The sequence below is a fragment of the Vigna radiata genome, unplaced genomic scaffold (genome assembly GCF_000741045.1).
Source record: "Vigna radiata var. radiata cultivar VC1973A unplaced genomic scaffold, Vradiata_ver6 scaffold_23, whole genome shotgun sequence".
Taxonomy (NCBI): domain Eukaryota; kingdom Viridiplantae; phylum Streptophyta; class Magnoliopsida; order Fabales; family Fabaceae; genus Vigna; species Vigna radiata.
The window spans coordinates 345,477-360,352 of NW_014541837.1; the positions used below are offsets into that span (position 1 = coordinate 345,477).

Sequence of the window (14,876 nt, forward strand, 5' to 3'; positions counted from 1 at the left end):
TTTTCTTTATTTTTCCTTTTCGATCCTCACGGTGACTCTGGAGCACGATAAGGTGTGTGAGTGCGGAAACTAAACTGGATTTCCAGCCACTGAGTGTACTCCACGTATCCCTCTAAACCTTTGATAACATCTTCCAACCAATCATATCACGCCGCGTTGTACCTAACTGCCAATGATGCCGTTCTTTTTGGTTTTTCATTTTACCGATATTTTTTATTTATTTTATTTGATTTGTAAGTTTGTCCTTCAGTGAGGGAAGGGATGTCGACATGAAAATGGTAGTTTGTCTTCCTTGGTTGTGACTACTGTTGTCTCAATTGTCTAATGTCTTTCTTTTTCCATTAGTTTATTTAATATCATAAATTAATTAATTAATATTATACGCCTAAACTTTTATTTCTAATTATCATAATAAAAAATAGTTAATATAAAAACAGTTTTGAAACAACAAATCAATATAATAGATAAAACAATATTTATGATTAAATGTAAAATCGCGTTAATAACAATTTCAATGGAGGATGTATACAAAGTTGAATAGTTATTGACGATCATCTTATCTTAAATCTAATATAGATTAAGTGTTGCATATGTTGTCCAAACTAACCAACATTCTTATTTAAAACAAAGACAAGAATTGCAACATGTACTTGATTGAAAGGGACAAATTTCTGAATTTTGAAAGTAATTAAAAAATTGTTTAATAGTTTATTTTAATTCTTATTTTAATTCATTAGTAAATGTGTCTTAACAAAACTTCATATGTTTTTCTAATTTTACAAAAAGATGTAAATTTATTGAAGGATGAAAATTTGCAAAGGTTGGAAGTTTGAATTTATTTACTTTGATGATTGAAGTTTGGAATGAAAAGAAAAGGAAGAAACTCAATAGGACAATGATATTCCTAGTAAGTCACCATACCAAAGTGATGGTTACCAATCACACAAGTTATATCATTATACCATTTTAGTCACATGTAGACAAATTGTGGCGTACAATAAGAGGCATATAATTGATAGAAGGAAAATGAAACTTTGAAACAACAAAAATCATTAAAAAACAATACCTGTGAACCATTATCTAACAAAGTCATGATATAATAATGTTAAGCAACTGAAAAAAAAAATAAACAAAAAGAAATGAGGAAAAATTTGCTTTTATGCCCTATATTTTTTATAATTCTATTTTTATCATATTTATGGATTTGAAAATATTGTTTAGGACATCAAATAAAAATTAATTATTTTACTTAACTTCATCCTTATTACTTTATGATTTTAAAGATATCTCTTTTGTACTTGAAGTATAAACTATAAATTTCAAAATTTCTCATTTTGCTTACTTATATGTCTTTGTATAGAGAAAAAACATTGTTTTTTCTAAAAAATTATCGTTCAGAATTTTCAATTTAATTTTCCATATAAAAAGTAATGTAATTAATCATGAGTTACTTAGTGAGTATGATAATAGGTCATTTTTACGATACACTCTAAGTAACACTGAAACAATATACATACATAAAGTAATAATGTGCAATCACTTATTAGAATTTAAAATAAACATAAATATTATATTTGTTATTTATTAAAATCTGGTTATAGAGAATGTAAATCAAGACAATTAGTCTTTGCATTTTAATAGATAGAAGATTATAAACAATAGGTGTAAGGTTGAAACCCGCAAGGTTCTTTATGATGAAATAAAATATTTTTTTTTAAAAAAATATATTTTATTTTTGGCTTAATACTTATTTTTGTTTCTATATTTGTTACTTTTGTTCAGTGTGGTTCTAGAGGTTTTTTTTTTTTTTACTTTAAAAGTGGTCTCCTTTTTTTGTAAAATATGTTCAATTTAGTCATTTTTGTCGATGGTGTTTAAATTGTTAATGACGTACAATCCACGTAAAAAAGCTCAATTCACGGTAAATTTCTAATTTGCAAATCGCTCCTCTTATGTGAAAACTTGTAAAATCTCAAATCGCACCACCATTGAACTCGTTCAACCTCCATTGATGACACAAATCCATCTCTAAGGAATAAAACTCTCAAATCGCTTTTCATTAAATCACAAAAACCTACAAAAATCAGAATCAATCACAACATACATAAATTAGGATTTTTGTTTTGGGAGAGATGGTGATAACGTGGCGAGATGATGATCTGAGTCAACCATTGTAAGCATTATGCGAGGATTGTTAGAAACATTTAATATAATTAATAAAAATAATAAGTAAATCAAATATCTATGGTTTACTGATGTTTTTATGAACTGTTCATTTTATAAGTAAATGCTATTTATAGGTTAACCATTTTAAATTTTATTACAAATTAATTTAGTTAGTGATAAAAGGTATTGGAAAAATAATTGTCATGACATATTCACCTTCAAACATAACTTATAAGATGTCTCTAGACAATAATATCAAATTAATCCAAAATTTATATTTTATTTCCAACGAATTCATACCTCACATCTTGCATGATAAAATATGATGTGAAAGTTTATCTCAATTTGTCTTTAAGAATGATATGGATCATCATGTTAAACAAAAGGTATGTGATCATCTAATAAAGGATCTTAGATACTTCTATCTTGGTTAGTAGGAATTTATACTTCTATCTTGACTTGTTGAAATTTATACTTCTAATTTGATGGGTAAAATTTGTACTTCTACTTTGATTGATTGATAGGGATTTATATATGAAAATATATGTACTTCTACATTGATAAGGAATTATGTGTGAACAAAATAATACTGTATAATTTTGTATGTAAAATATGATTTTGTATAGAAATAATAATAGAGTATAAAACCATGTAGTTAAGCACGCATTCTTCTTTTAGCAAACTTTTTTTCATAAAAACAAAATGATATAATAATCAAACAAGAAAAATATTAACAAATATAGATATGAGCATGAACCAACATAAACATATATGTAACCAAGTTACAATTGGAATAACAAACAATCATGTTTTAAATTAAACTCATTTATTAGAAGACCAATGATAAAGTTAGTTTTTGCATTGTACTTTGTGTAATACAACTAACATAAAAATTCATAATATATTTCCAAATATCTAAAATAAACATTGCAATAATCTTAATCCTAACAGTTGACATCTCATTTGATAGTAGAGGAGTGTAAGAAGAGTTTCACACGCTATCTAAATGCCAAATGTACTTTACCACCATCTAAACTGAAAAATAATATTAAATCGATATAATTGTTTTCACAAATATGCATATATTATTCTTATAATAAATATAATTATAATATATCACAATCATTACATTATATAATAAATATAATTATAAGCATAATATGTCACAAATCTTATTAATTTTGATAATTTATATACATTTATAAAAGTAATATATTAAATGGATAATAATCTACCAATAAATGATATTGTTAATATATTATATGTAAAGGAATGATATTATTAATTAAACCACACCTGCTTATAAATACGATACATTAGGACAGGAAATGCACACATTCAATCTTATATACTTTTCTGTACTAATTATATATATTTTTTTGTGTTCTTACTGATTTGAGTGTAGAAAAATATTTTATTCAGTCTTTATATCACTTTGGAGAGGACCCATACTATTTTTCAATAGGAAGATGACCAATTTTTTAAACTAAAATAACTATTATAATAGAAAAAAAATTATATAGAAAATAAATAAAAACTATTTTTTATCATAAAAATTATTTATATCTATTTTTGTAATTACAATTATAATTTTTTTATCATCATAAATGATATAGATAGTTTTTATTTATTTTGTAAATACTTTTTATTTATTTAATTTAGAAAATGGTTAAAACTAAAAAAGTAGTTAGATTTTAAAAACAACTTGAAGGATAAAATTAGAATAAAATGTGGACACCAAAATTTTATATTAGTATTAGTTTAAAAAGATTGATAAAATAATTATATGAATTTTTAAAAAAATATTTAAAGGATAAATCTAAAAAACAATTGTGGATACTAAGAAGAATCCCCTTTATATATAGGTATAAATATTTGTTTCTACGGATAAAAAAAATTAAAATTAATTATTGATATTAACAAAAAGTAATAAAATGTTAAGAAAATATATAATTTTATAAGCCTAGTTTGAAAAAACATATCGTGATTATTTTTAATTAAAGAAACTATGTATTTACTTTATAGTAGAGAGCATGAATTACATATTTTATTAAATAATTGTTTTATTTATTAAAGAATAAAATTATGATACAGAAATTAAATAAAAATTATAACTCTCCCTATAAGTATAAAGATATTAATGTTCTAGTTTAAATCCATTCCTTAACTAATTGAAATAATCAGGACCAAGAAATATGTAATAAATTTTAGACCATAATAGTTATAGCATCTATAAAGCATAGAAAATGCAGAAAGAGAGTACCAAAAGGTAAATGCAAAAAAAAACACAAAAACATAATAATTAATAAATGCATCATCTTACAACATCATCAACCTAAATTATGCACTTAAGTTATTAATTATGCTAAAACAAGTTGACTTTTCCATCATGATGCAATCCATCATCATTAACTCTAATGGGTACATCCCTTGAATTGCAAAACAAGCAAAGTCATTCAAAACATAATTAATAGTCAAAACCAGAAAGAACCCTTTTTCATAAACACTTTAATTAATGCTTCATACATACATTTCATAATTTAAAGGTATATAATATAATGTTGTTGATTTGTAAGAGCATGAACATGGTATGTTCACATAATGACACAAGCGTGAGGATTTTCATCACTAAAAGTAGCACCAGTTTGGTGGCCAAAGATGGAAGATTGTGAGGGATAGTTGTAATAGCTTGGATCACTGCTATCATAGCCATGTTTGTAATAGTTATAAGATGAGGATGGTTGAGAAGCATAATAGGTGAGAGGGCCATTGCAATGGTGCTGCTGAAAATATTGGTTTTGAGACTCTGTTGTGTATGGAAGTTGCCATAACTCAGCCCTGCAACCAGTTTTTCGAACAGTTTTCAGAACCTTCTTCTGCTCAGCATAGCCATTCACAGTCACCTTTTGCAGTTTCATATCTATTTCAATGCCATCAACCCCTTAACACAACCACACATGAATTTAGAACCACCAAAAAAAAACATAATCCATGAATTGATTGATCTAGAAACTGTGTAAATTACTGGTGTGGTGACAGTCTTTTTCTGCATCACTAGTTAAATTTGTGAATAAAATACACAACTTGCAAAAGCCACTTTTATACGAGAAACTTTATCAATTTCAATATTAGAAAAAGTGTTCCTAGCATTCTTTTCTTTATATATGTGTGTGTACCTTTAAGTTTTTGTAGTGCTTCTTTCACTTTGTTTTCACATCCAGGGCAATCCATGTGTACTCTCATCTCTATGATCTGAAGATAGAGACAAAAAGAGATCATCAGACAGAAATATGAAACCAGATAAAAGCAAGTAATGGAGAAACTGAGATAAAAGAAAAAAGAAAGAAACAGTTGTTGATTTGAATCTTCATGTTTCGAAACAGTGCTCACCGTCATGTTGCTATTGGTGAAGATGATATTGTTGTATCTTTTGGTGAAGGTTTAAGAAATGAAATCCAATAATATTATTGAGTGTGCCTCTAGCTAGGTAGCAAAATATGTGTATATATAAGGGAAGATAATTGTATGGCATGGTGCCTCATCTTTGCTTGTTATTTGTTTAGTTATATAAAATATATATTTTCTGCTACTGTTACACCGACCTTTAATTGTTGGTCTTAATTTTGGAGAACTGAGATTCAAAACTGAAGCAAAGGGCAAATGCATGTTGCTGTATTCATGGCGCAGCTACCTCAATTTCACGTGCATTAGAATAATGCCACTGAAATTAATCATGCATGTAGATCCAGTTCAATTCAACGAGGGAGTTTGACTTTGTGTTTCTATTGCTAGCCTGTCTCCCATTCCCTTTATTAACACACTAGAAGACATTTCTTACTGATGCAGTTTATCAGTTTTTCTTTTCCATACAAGCACTATAACTATTTCTTGTATATGATTAGTATTAGTATTCCAACACTAATTCATCATACATGTGATTAGTTTGTTTATCACCTAGTTCTACTATTTTTGTTATTATTATATGAATTGAAAAGTTGCATAATATAATTCAAGAATTGCAAGAGATCAAAGGATGAGAAGAGTTCCCATAAGACGGTGACCAAAACCTTGTTTTATTGTATCGTAATATAATATATTATCATATCAAGAACAACAGAGTGACAGTTATTTGATATCAGTGCAAACCTCTGGTAGACATAGTATATTAGGTTACAGTGCTGTTATGGATGCCACAACACACATTATACATACTAAGCAAAACACACCCTACTGACATGGAAGCTTAACCAGTGTTCTGCATGCCAGCAGCAATACCCTTCATTGTCAAAATAAGGGTGTCTTCAAGGCCAGGTGCATACTCGCTTTTGGGGTTAAGTTTAACAAGCTCCGCTGCAGGCTTGCTTGATTCCATGTAGTCCTTTGACAAGTGTGGCCTCAGTTTCACATGGTAGTCAGGATCACGAATTCTCTTCAATGTGTAGGCTTGCAGCACATTCAGGGTTGTGATGTATGAGTCACGAAGTCGAAGTCTTTGCTTTAAGTAGGGGTCCCCTTCAAGAAGATCCTTGTGCCCAGCAACCTAAAATAAACAAGATTTATTAGGCCTGAACTAGGTAAGGAATATAACATTACCATACATAGATATAAGGAGAAAAAGTTGGTTTTTTCCTAGTAGGTTCTTTTGATGCTGATGCTCTTATAACAGCTTCATGTTGTGTTTTTTGTACATATTATGACAACTAGTAGTAAATGCTAATCAAAATTACCTGGAGGAGAAAGTTCTTGGTTTCTTCGTATTTAGCCCTTAAGCTCGCTCCAAATGGACGTAGCTCTTCTGGCACTAGGAGTTTATCAAATAGGGCTGCAATCCCAGGGTCTCCCTTGGCAAACACCATCTCAACCAAGTCAAGGGTGACCCTGAAGAAAGGCCATTGGTTGTACATATCCTGAAGCATTTGCAGATTCTTTGGATCTTTCTCAACAACATGCTTAAATGCTGCCCCAAAACCAAGCCACACTGGCAAATGAAACCTTGTTTGTGTCCATGCAAAAATCCAAGGAATAGCACGTAGCGATTCAATTCCTCCGCTTGGCTTTCTCTTTGATGGACGACTGCCAATGTTCATTCTTCCATACTCCAACTCAGGAGTTGCCTGCAGTGCATAATATTCATAAATATAACAGGAATCAAAGGAAAGAAATTGCAACTTTCATAACAAAATTATCACTTCTGTTCAAGAAAAACAGTTAAACTGCTAGATTTTTCCAAAGGGTATCTTCTAAACAAAGGTTAATCACTGAAGACTGAGTACTAGCAGCACTTACACGTCTGAAATATTCAACAAAACGAGGCTCTCTGAAAACAACAGAGCGATACTCCTGAGTGGCAATGACAGCCATCTCATCCATGAGAGCGCGCCATGCAGGTTTTGGTGACACAGGAGGATGCATGCCATGCTCAAGCGTGGCTGCAGTGAACCTTTGAAGTGTCCTAAAGCATAAATGCTCCTCTCCAAATGACTGTTCAATGACTTCACCCTGAACCGTTACCCGAAGTGAGCCATGAATGGTGTCTGGTGGCTGAGACAAAATAGCAAGATGAGTTGGTCCTCCTCCTCTTCCAACAGTTCCTCCTCTCCCATGAAACATTGTAAGCTTCACACCAAACTCCTTAGCAACCTTCACGAGTTCCTCTTGAGCCTTGTAAAGGGCCCAAGCAGCTGAAAGACGGCCAGCATCTTTTCCTGAGTCTGAGTACCCTATCATAACTTCTTGCTTCCCATTGATGCGGTCTCTGTACCAATCTATGGAGAAAAGTCGCGCCACGGAAGCCGGAGCAGCCTCAAGATCAGCAAGCTTTTCAAACAATGGCACCACCCTCAGTGGCTCCTTCACATGGCACTCACGTTGTAAAAGCTCCACCGCAAGCACATCAGATGGGGCTGTGGCCATTGATATGATGTAGGCACCAAAGTTGTCTTTAGGTAGCTCTGAAATGACATGGAAGGTTTCCAAAACATCAGTGATTTCTTCTGTTTTGGGAAGGTCATGGCCAAAGAGAGGGCGTTTTCCACTGAGTTCAGACAAGAGCCACTCCTGCCTCTTTTCCTCAGACCACTCTCGGTATGATCCAATTTCTAAGTGTTTTGTGATTGCATCCATTACATCAGTGTGCCTATCTGACTCTTGACGGATGTCAAGCCTCACAAGTGAGAGTCCAAATGTGGAAACTTGCCGCAGGAAATCAAGTAGGCTTCCATCTGCTATTGGTCTGTCACCACATGCACAGAGTGACCTATAGCATAGTTCAAGAGGCTCCAGGAACTACAAGAGAAAATTGGAGGTTAGAGAGTTTCCAAGAGAAATTAATCATCTTTTTGCTAGTTAAGGAATATTATCAATAAGAAAGCAAATAATCATGTCAGTGGAAGGTAATTTTCATCTAAGAGCAAGATTTTGATTTATCTTTTAACAATTTATAGAACATTGATGGGAATTATACCTGCTCAACATTAGTGAAGGTTGTCTCCTCTGGGATATCAGAGGTCCCATTGGCTAGTAACTGGCGAGCACGTTCACGTGTGTTATAGAGCTTGTCTCTGACATCACCAAGAATAACACGATATGGTTCATTTGGAGGAATCTGTTTCCAAAACTCTGCATCAATTAAGAATTTACAACATTACATCAATACCACAATTCAATTTGTCCAGTTCAAACTTAAAAGTGCAATTCAGAACAAAATAATACATACCAATGTAATGTTTTGCATCTCTCTTTGAGGACCTATGGAGTTCATGAGCACGAACACGGAGCTCGTCAGTGCAACGCCACATAGACAGCTGCAATAGCAGACAAAAAGCAGTAAGAGCCACGTTCGAAAAGCTTAATAATATAAAATTACCAGAAAAATTGATACCTCAAACATGAGATCCTCTATCTGAGAGAAGTACATATTAGCAGCCATCATTCTAGCCAGCAAACACACATCCCTTGTAACTTCAGGTGTTACTCTTGGATTACCTACAATGTAAATTAGACTTATGTAAGACAGAAAGTAATAAGGCAATGTCTAACAACGAAGGTGAGACTCAAAAGTATACAGTGAAAACGAATGAAGAAAATATAAAGCATCAATGATTTAAAACAAAGATTTCTTAAACCAGTACCATATGATATTTGGGACTGTAAAATCTGTTTTAAAGTGCGTGTTTTTTTCATTAGTTTCTTTGTTATGAAAGAGAAATATACCATCACGATCTCCTCCCATCCAAGAAGAGAACTGAATAACAGGGGCATTATATGGGACACGTTCGTTTATTCCAATGTTCTTCAGAGCTGTATCAACCCGGCGCAGAAACTTTGGTACACCTTTCCAAATTGTCTCATGAAAGTAGCTCATTCCCGCCCTCATCTCATCTTGTGGTGTAGGCGGAGTCCTTCGAATTTCATCTGTGCGAAATGCAGCTTGAATCTACACATGGGAAAAACATCATTAGGCTCTAGCTTCGCCATATATAATTCTAAAAGTAAATCTGTGTTCGAATATAAAGAACAATGGCAAATTGGCAACAAAAGTTTTATCTGGTTGAAAATAAGAGAAGGGAAAATCAAATGGGGAATCATTCAATGCAAACCATAGGCATTTAACATATATAATTCAGACTACTTTATCCTAAGCAAAGAAAATAATATCAATTATCAAATAAATCATTTGGCCATGATGTCTAAGCTCCACTATATTTATGTACGTTTACAAGAAATTGTTGGATATATTGAGGAAGAAATTGTTGGATATATTGAGGAAGAGGTTGACCAGGGAGACACAGACCCCAATGGGATTGGAGTCCAACCACGTAAGGTATCGACATCATTCTCTACTCAAAACCTTAAGAGAATGAGTTAACTGAGATTTTCATCTTTATATAATACTCTATTTTTTCATTTCTATTCAACATGGGACTTTGACTCACACTTAGATTCCCAACAGAAATGTCATCCTCAATCATGATTATAAAAATCACTAGAAAGTATAGGAAAAGTATCAATCAACTTAGATTCACGAGGATGTGAAGCCTGTGATTGAAAGTGGTTCATTATACATGAAATGAAAATACACCTCTCTTTGTAAAGCCTCATCAAGTTCCTGCTTATCATCTGGTGTTATGTCTTTGGCATATAATTGTGTCAAACAATTCCTTATCCTGAAAACAAGACAATGATCACCAAAGGATATATTAAATCTCAAAGCAGAAATTTTTAAATGCTAGAAAGAGTGTATTACGTATGATAAATGTAACAAACTGATAAATCAACTATGATAAATGCAACTAAATATCAGTTGAAGTAAGAGATATACCTTCCATGCTTTTGCAGCAAAGATCTGCGAACAGACTGAGTAGGATGAGCAGTTAGGACCAAATCCACAGTTTGGTTCTTCAGAGCATCAAAGACTTCCTGGGGGGTCTTCTTCAGTTGAGTCACAAGCTTCTTCAAGGTCTCTTCAATGTCTGACTCTGTCATGGCAGAGTTCTCATCCGCAAAATCACCCTTCTTCAGTAACTTGATCCTTCTTCGGTAAGCAATTTGAACTTCTTCTGCCAAGTTGGCCAAATTGAGCATGTGAGAAAATGATTTGGCAATAACAATTGAATCCCCAGCATCAAGACCAGTCAGCATATTCCCAAGTTCCTCCAACTTTTCAGGTCGATGCTCCCCTTCGTATTCAGCTGACAGCTCATAACAATCTTGAACCTATCAAACCACAAACTCTTAGCCACAAGTTCAGATATGTACATAAATTGAGGCAAAAAAGCAAATATGATAATGAATTGGCATTGAAATTACTTAAACATGAATTTATATTTCATAAAAAAATAAAACTTCTACCACATAGAGAATCAACATGGGAAGAGAAACAGAAAACAAATGCAGGATCCATTACTTAGGTAAAATAAATAACAAACTAAAGTAAGGAGCGTGAAAATTTATTATATGCAACTTTGATGAAATTGTAAACTTGTAAGAAGAAACCCAGAGGTGCTAGTGTAACACGAGGTTATATATGACCAAAAAAAAAACTCTTGCAGACAGAGAATCAACATGAGAAGAGACACACAAATGAAACAAAAAAAACCAAGTTGAGGAGTATGAAAATTATAATATCAAGCAATTTATGAAATTATGAAGCAAACCGGTTTCGAACAGCAAAAGGAGTTCTTCATTGCAAAAAATGAAATGGGGTTTCATAAATCCATGAAGTTGAGCTAAAAAAGCTCATCTTTTTAAAAAGCAACAGGAGAATTGACATTACCGTTTGTCTGATATCTTCACCATGCAAATCCTGAAGAATGTCAAGGAAACGGTCCAACAAAAGAGCATCATACTCAACCAGTTTGTCATCATCAGAGACCTTACGTGGTGCCAGCAACCTCAACTGAGCATCAATCGAGGCCATCTTCTCAATGTTACGGCTAGCCATCATCTAAGTACCTTCTCTGTTCCTCACTCTTCACCGAACCAGAAGCTGCCAACACTTGTACTATGACACTCTCAGCAGATCAAGACTTGAATTTTGAAGCAAGAAAGGTTGGAAACAGAGAAATGAGAGGGTGTGAGAGGAAATTCCCGTGAGAACAGAGATGAAAGATTTTGTAGGTTGAAAGATAATAGGGTCCTTATGATCTCTGCACGAGAAAGTAGCAAGAAAAGCGAACACTGAACAACCTTCAACCACAACAATAACTGATAACTAGCGCCAGATATCACGGAGAATAGAAAGAGAGAGACTTCATGTGAAGAAAAAAGACTTGTCAGAGTCTCATTTTATAGACTCTCGCTACTGTAAAAATACATAGAAACAGAGATTCATAAGATAACATAACTCACTTTCTTGAACATTTTATCCAAATATTTGATTTTGAATCATGTTTGCTGAAAAAAAAAGATAAATTTTCTTAATTGATTTATATAATTTAAAAGGAAATTAATATGCAGATAAAAATATTTAGATGAAAATAATATTTGTTCTGTTTTGTCTAATCTAATCATTGTAAGGATAAATTTAATTGGCTGAAAAATTTAATGTAATCATTGTAAGATTACTTCATCTGGTCTTTCTAGTTACCATTTAATAGGACTTTATTATCAATAAAGTATTTCTAAATGTATCTAACTGATAGATATGAGAATATATAAAGTGATTTGTCTGAAATTTATGATGTGACCACTGATTTCAGCGTATTTATTAAACAAAGTTTGAAATTATGTTAAAATTTATCAAATTAAAAAAAAAGTTAAATTTCAAATTACGTTAAAACCTTTATGCTACTTTCTTCTTAAATAAATAAACTTATTTTACATCATTTATTTAAATAAACTCAGTTCCACTTTATTTTCTTTTTCTTTTTTTATTTAATAAAAATTGAAAAAATTATGTGGAAATTCAATTTCTGAAGCCGAATTCTGATTTCTTGATGAGAAATGGAAACATTAAGGATTTAGTTTTTTAGGAGTTTGAATTTGATTTCTCGATGATCAAATTTTCAAGGAGTGAACATTTGGATTGAAGTGGGAGTGCAAAAGGATAAAAAAAAAGTAGAAAGCAAAAGAACGGTGAAGAAAAAGATAGAAAAGTATATTGTTTAGATTAAAGAAAAATAAATAGTTCGAGTGAAATAATTATAGTGTTTCGATTGAATTGTTCGAGGGTCGGTTGACCTTTCTTTTCTACTCTCTTTTTGATGGTTTTAATTTTTTTTTTACAAACACAATTTTTCGATAGGTGGTTGACGTGCAAAAGACACCCTGACGCTTAAGTCAGATATGTTTTATAAAAAAGTTTATAATTTATTAGGATAGATCAAGGTTTTTTTACCTTACGTCAATAGTATATTTATAAGGTTTGTAGTAGCCAAGCACATTGACTAATCATTAAGCCAGACAATCAAATCCAATAATACTTGTTAATTGTCGATTTATATCATATTCTCGTGCAATATGATTTGTCAATCACTCATAAATAGTGTATATTCGCATTTAATATGGCCATTAAACATATTAATTGGTCATTAATGATATTTACCTTTCCTGATTAGTGTTTGTCTAACTGTCAGTCGATTGCCTATTTTGGTCTCAGATTCTCCTTAATCGACCGATCACCGGGGTATAGTACATTAAGCCCCCAAGCTCTGAGCAGCTGTTTTGCAAGTACGAATGGGTTTAAATATGTCGAGCGGATTCGGACGAGAGTGAGAGTTTCTCACTGCTCGGTTTAGGACGAGAATGGGAGTTCACAAGGATCGCTCCCCACCTCTCGGTTTAGGACAAGAGTGAGAGTTCACATGGAGCGCTCCCCACCACTCGGTTTAGGACGAGAGTGGGAGCTCACAAGGAACGTTCCCCACCGCTTGGTTTAGGAAGAGAGTGGGAGCTCACAAGGAGCATTCCCCACCCCTCGGTTTAGGACGAGAATGAGAGTTCACAAGGAGCGTTCCCTACCGCTCGGTTTAGGACGAGAATGAGAGTTCACAAGGAGCGTTCCCCACCACTTGGTTTAGGACGAGAGTGGGAGCTCACAAGGAATGTTCCCCACCGCTTGGTTTAAGACAAGAGTGGGAGCTCCCAAGGAATGTTCCCCACCGCTCGGTTTAGGACCAGGGATTCTCGGAGAGCGTTCCTTGGGTTTTGTTGATGAGACTCTGCCGTTTTTTCTTGTGCAAGATATTTTCACTCCAAAAGATATGTGTGAAACAAAATAAAATAAATGCTTCAATATTTTATAATCTATTTTTATAATGGAAGGGCATTGGAACCTGACAAAGCTGAACGTAGGTCTTGATCTTCGTGTGCAGGATATTTTATTCAATATTTTATTTTTACAATAAGATGACATTAGAACCTGGTAAGGTTGAACGTTGGTCTGAACCTTCGTGCATGTAATATATATACTCAAAAAAATACAAGTTAAATAAAATATTTATTTTATAATGAGATAACATTAGAACCTGATAAGGTTGAACATTGGTCTGAACCCTCCTGGATATTTTTACTCACAAAAATATGAGTTAAACAAAATAAAAACTATAATTTATAAATTATAATAAATTTTTTTGCTCTTGTTGCAAAACCTGGTATGATCTGAAGTAGCAATGTCGAGACTGAGGGTGCGTCTGGTTCCTCGTGGTTTCATGGGAATGTTGCTCGGCCCCACGGTGGCGTCATTTGTTTCAGTTGAATTGTTCGAGGGTTGGTTGACCTTCCTTTTTTGCTCTCTTTCGATCGTTTTAATCCTTTTTTAGAACACAATCCTCCGATGGGTGGTTGACATTCAAAAGACACTTTGATGCTCAAGTCATATATGTTTTATAAAGATGTCAATATTTTATTAGGAGAATGTCAATAGTATATTTATAAGGCTTGTGGTAGCCAAACAATAAGGCTTGTGGTAGCCAAACTTAATCATTAAGCCGAACAATCAAATCCAATAATATTTGTTAATTGTCCATTAATACCATATTCTCGTGCAATATGACTTGTTAATCACTCATAAATAACATATATTCGCATTTAATATGACCATTAAATATATTAATTAGCCATTAATGATATTTATCTTTCCTGATTAGTGTTTGTCAAATTGCCGATCAGTTATCTGTTTTGGCCTCATATTCTCCTTAATCGATCGGTTAACAAAGTATAGTACATAGTATATATAATTTATATATATATATATATATATATATATATAT

General features: G+C 32.6%; 2 protein-coding genes across 2 annotated transcripts; both read right to left on the reverse strand.

Moving 5' to 3' along the window:
* Window positions 1–4,633: 4,633 nt before the first annotated feature.
* On the reverse strand, window positions 4,634–5,686 carry LOC106778573 (heavy metal-associated isoprenylated plant protein 28). The gene is made up of 3 exons (XM_014666542.2): window positions 5,557–5,686; window positions 5,343–5,418; window positions 4,634–5,107 (listed from the first exon to the last, which is right to left on the reverse strand). The coding sequence occupies exons 1-3, from the start codon at window positions 5,560–5,562 to the stop codon at window positions 4,761–4,763; spliced, it is 429 nt and encodes a 142-aa protein (XP_014522028.1). The 5' UTR covers window positions 5,563–5,686; the 3' UTR covers window positions 4,634–4,760.
* Window positions 5,687–6,209: 523 nt separating this feature from the next.
* Window positions 6,210–11,948, reverse strand: LOC106778590 (phosphoenolpyruvate carboxylase 2). The gene is made up of 10 exons (XM_014666559.2): window positions 11,441–11,948; window positions 10,487–10,881; window positions 10,247–10,331; window positions 9,379–9,601; window positions 9,047–9,150; window positions 8,882–8,969; window positions 8,630–8,784; window positions 7,453–8,451; window positions 6,894–7,280; window positions 6,210–6,706 (listed from the first exon to the last, which is right to left on the reverse strand). The coding sequence occupies exons 1-10, from the start codon at window positions 11,609–11,611 to the stop codon at window positions 6,410–6,412; spliced, it is 2,904 nt and encodes a 967-aa protein (XP_014522045.1). The 5' UTR covers window positions 11,612–11,948; the 3' UTR covers window positions 6,210–6,409.
* Between the last annotated feature and the right edge of the window lie 2,928 nt (window positions 11,949–14,876).

Bases quoted from the DNA above. Each gene is read 5' to 3' on its own strand.
- LOC106778590 (XM_014666559.2), bottom strand. From the start codon at position 11,611: ATGATGGCTAGCCGTAACATTGAGAAGATGGCCTCGATTGATGCTCAG. The intron at 8,452-8,629 runs GTATAATTCCCA...TTTCTCTTGTAG, and splicing joins CCTTCACTAATGTTGAGCAG to TTCCTGGAGCCTCTTGAACT. The intron at 7,281-7,452 runs GTAAGTGCTGCT...TATGCACTGCAG, and splicing joins TTGTTGAATATTTCAGACGT to GCAACTCCTGAGTTGGAGTA.
- LOC106778573 (XM_014666542.2), bottom strand. The intron at 5,108-5,342 runs GTACACACACAT...GGTTGTGTTAAG, and splicing joins AGCACTACAAAAACTTAAAG to GGGTTGATGGCATTGAAATA.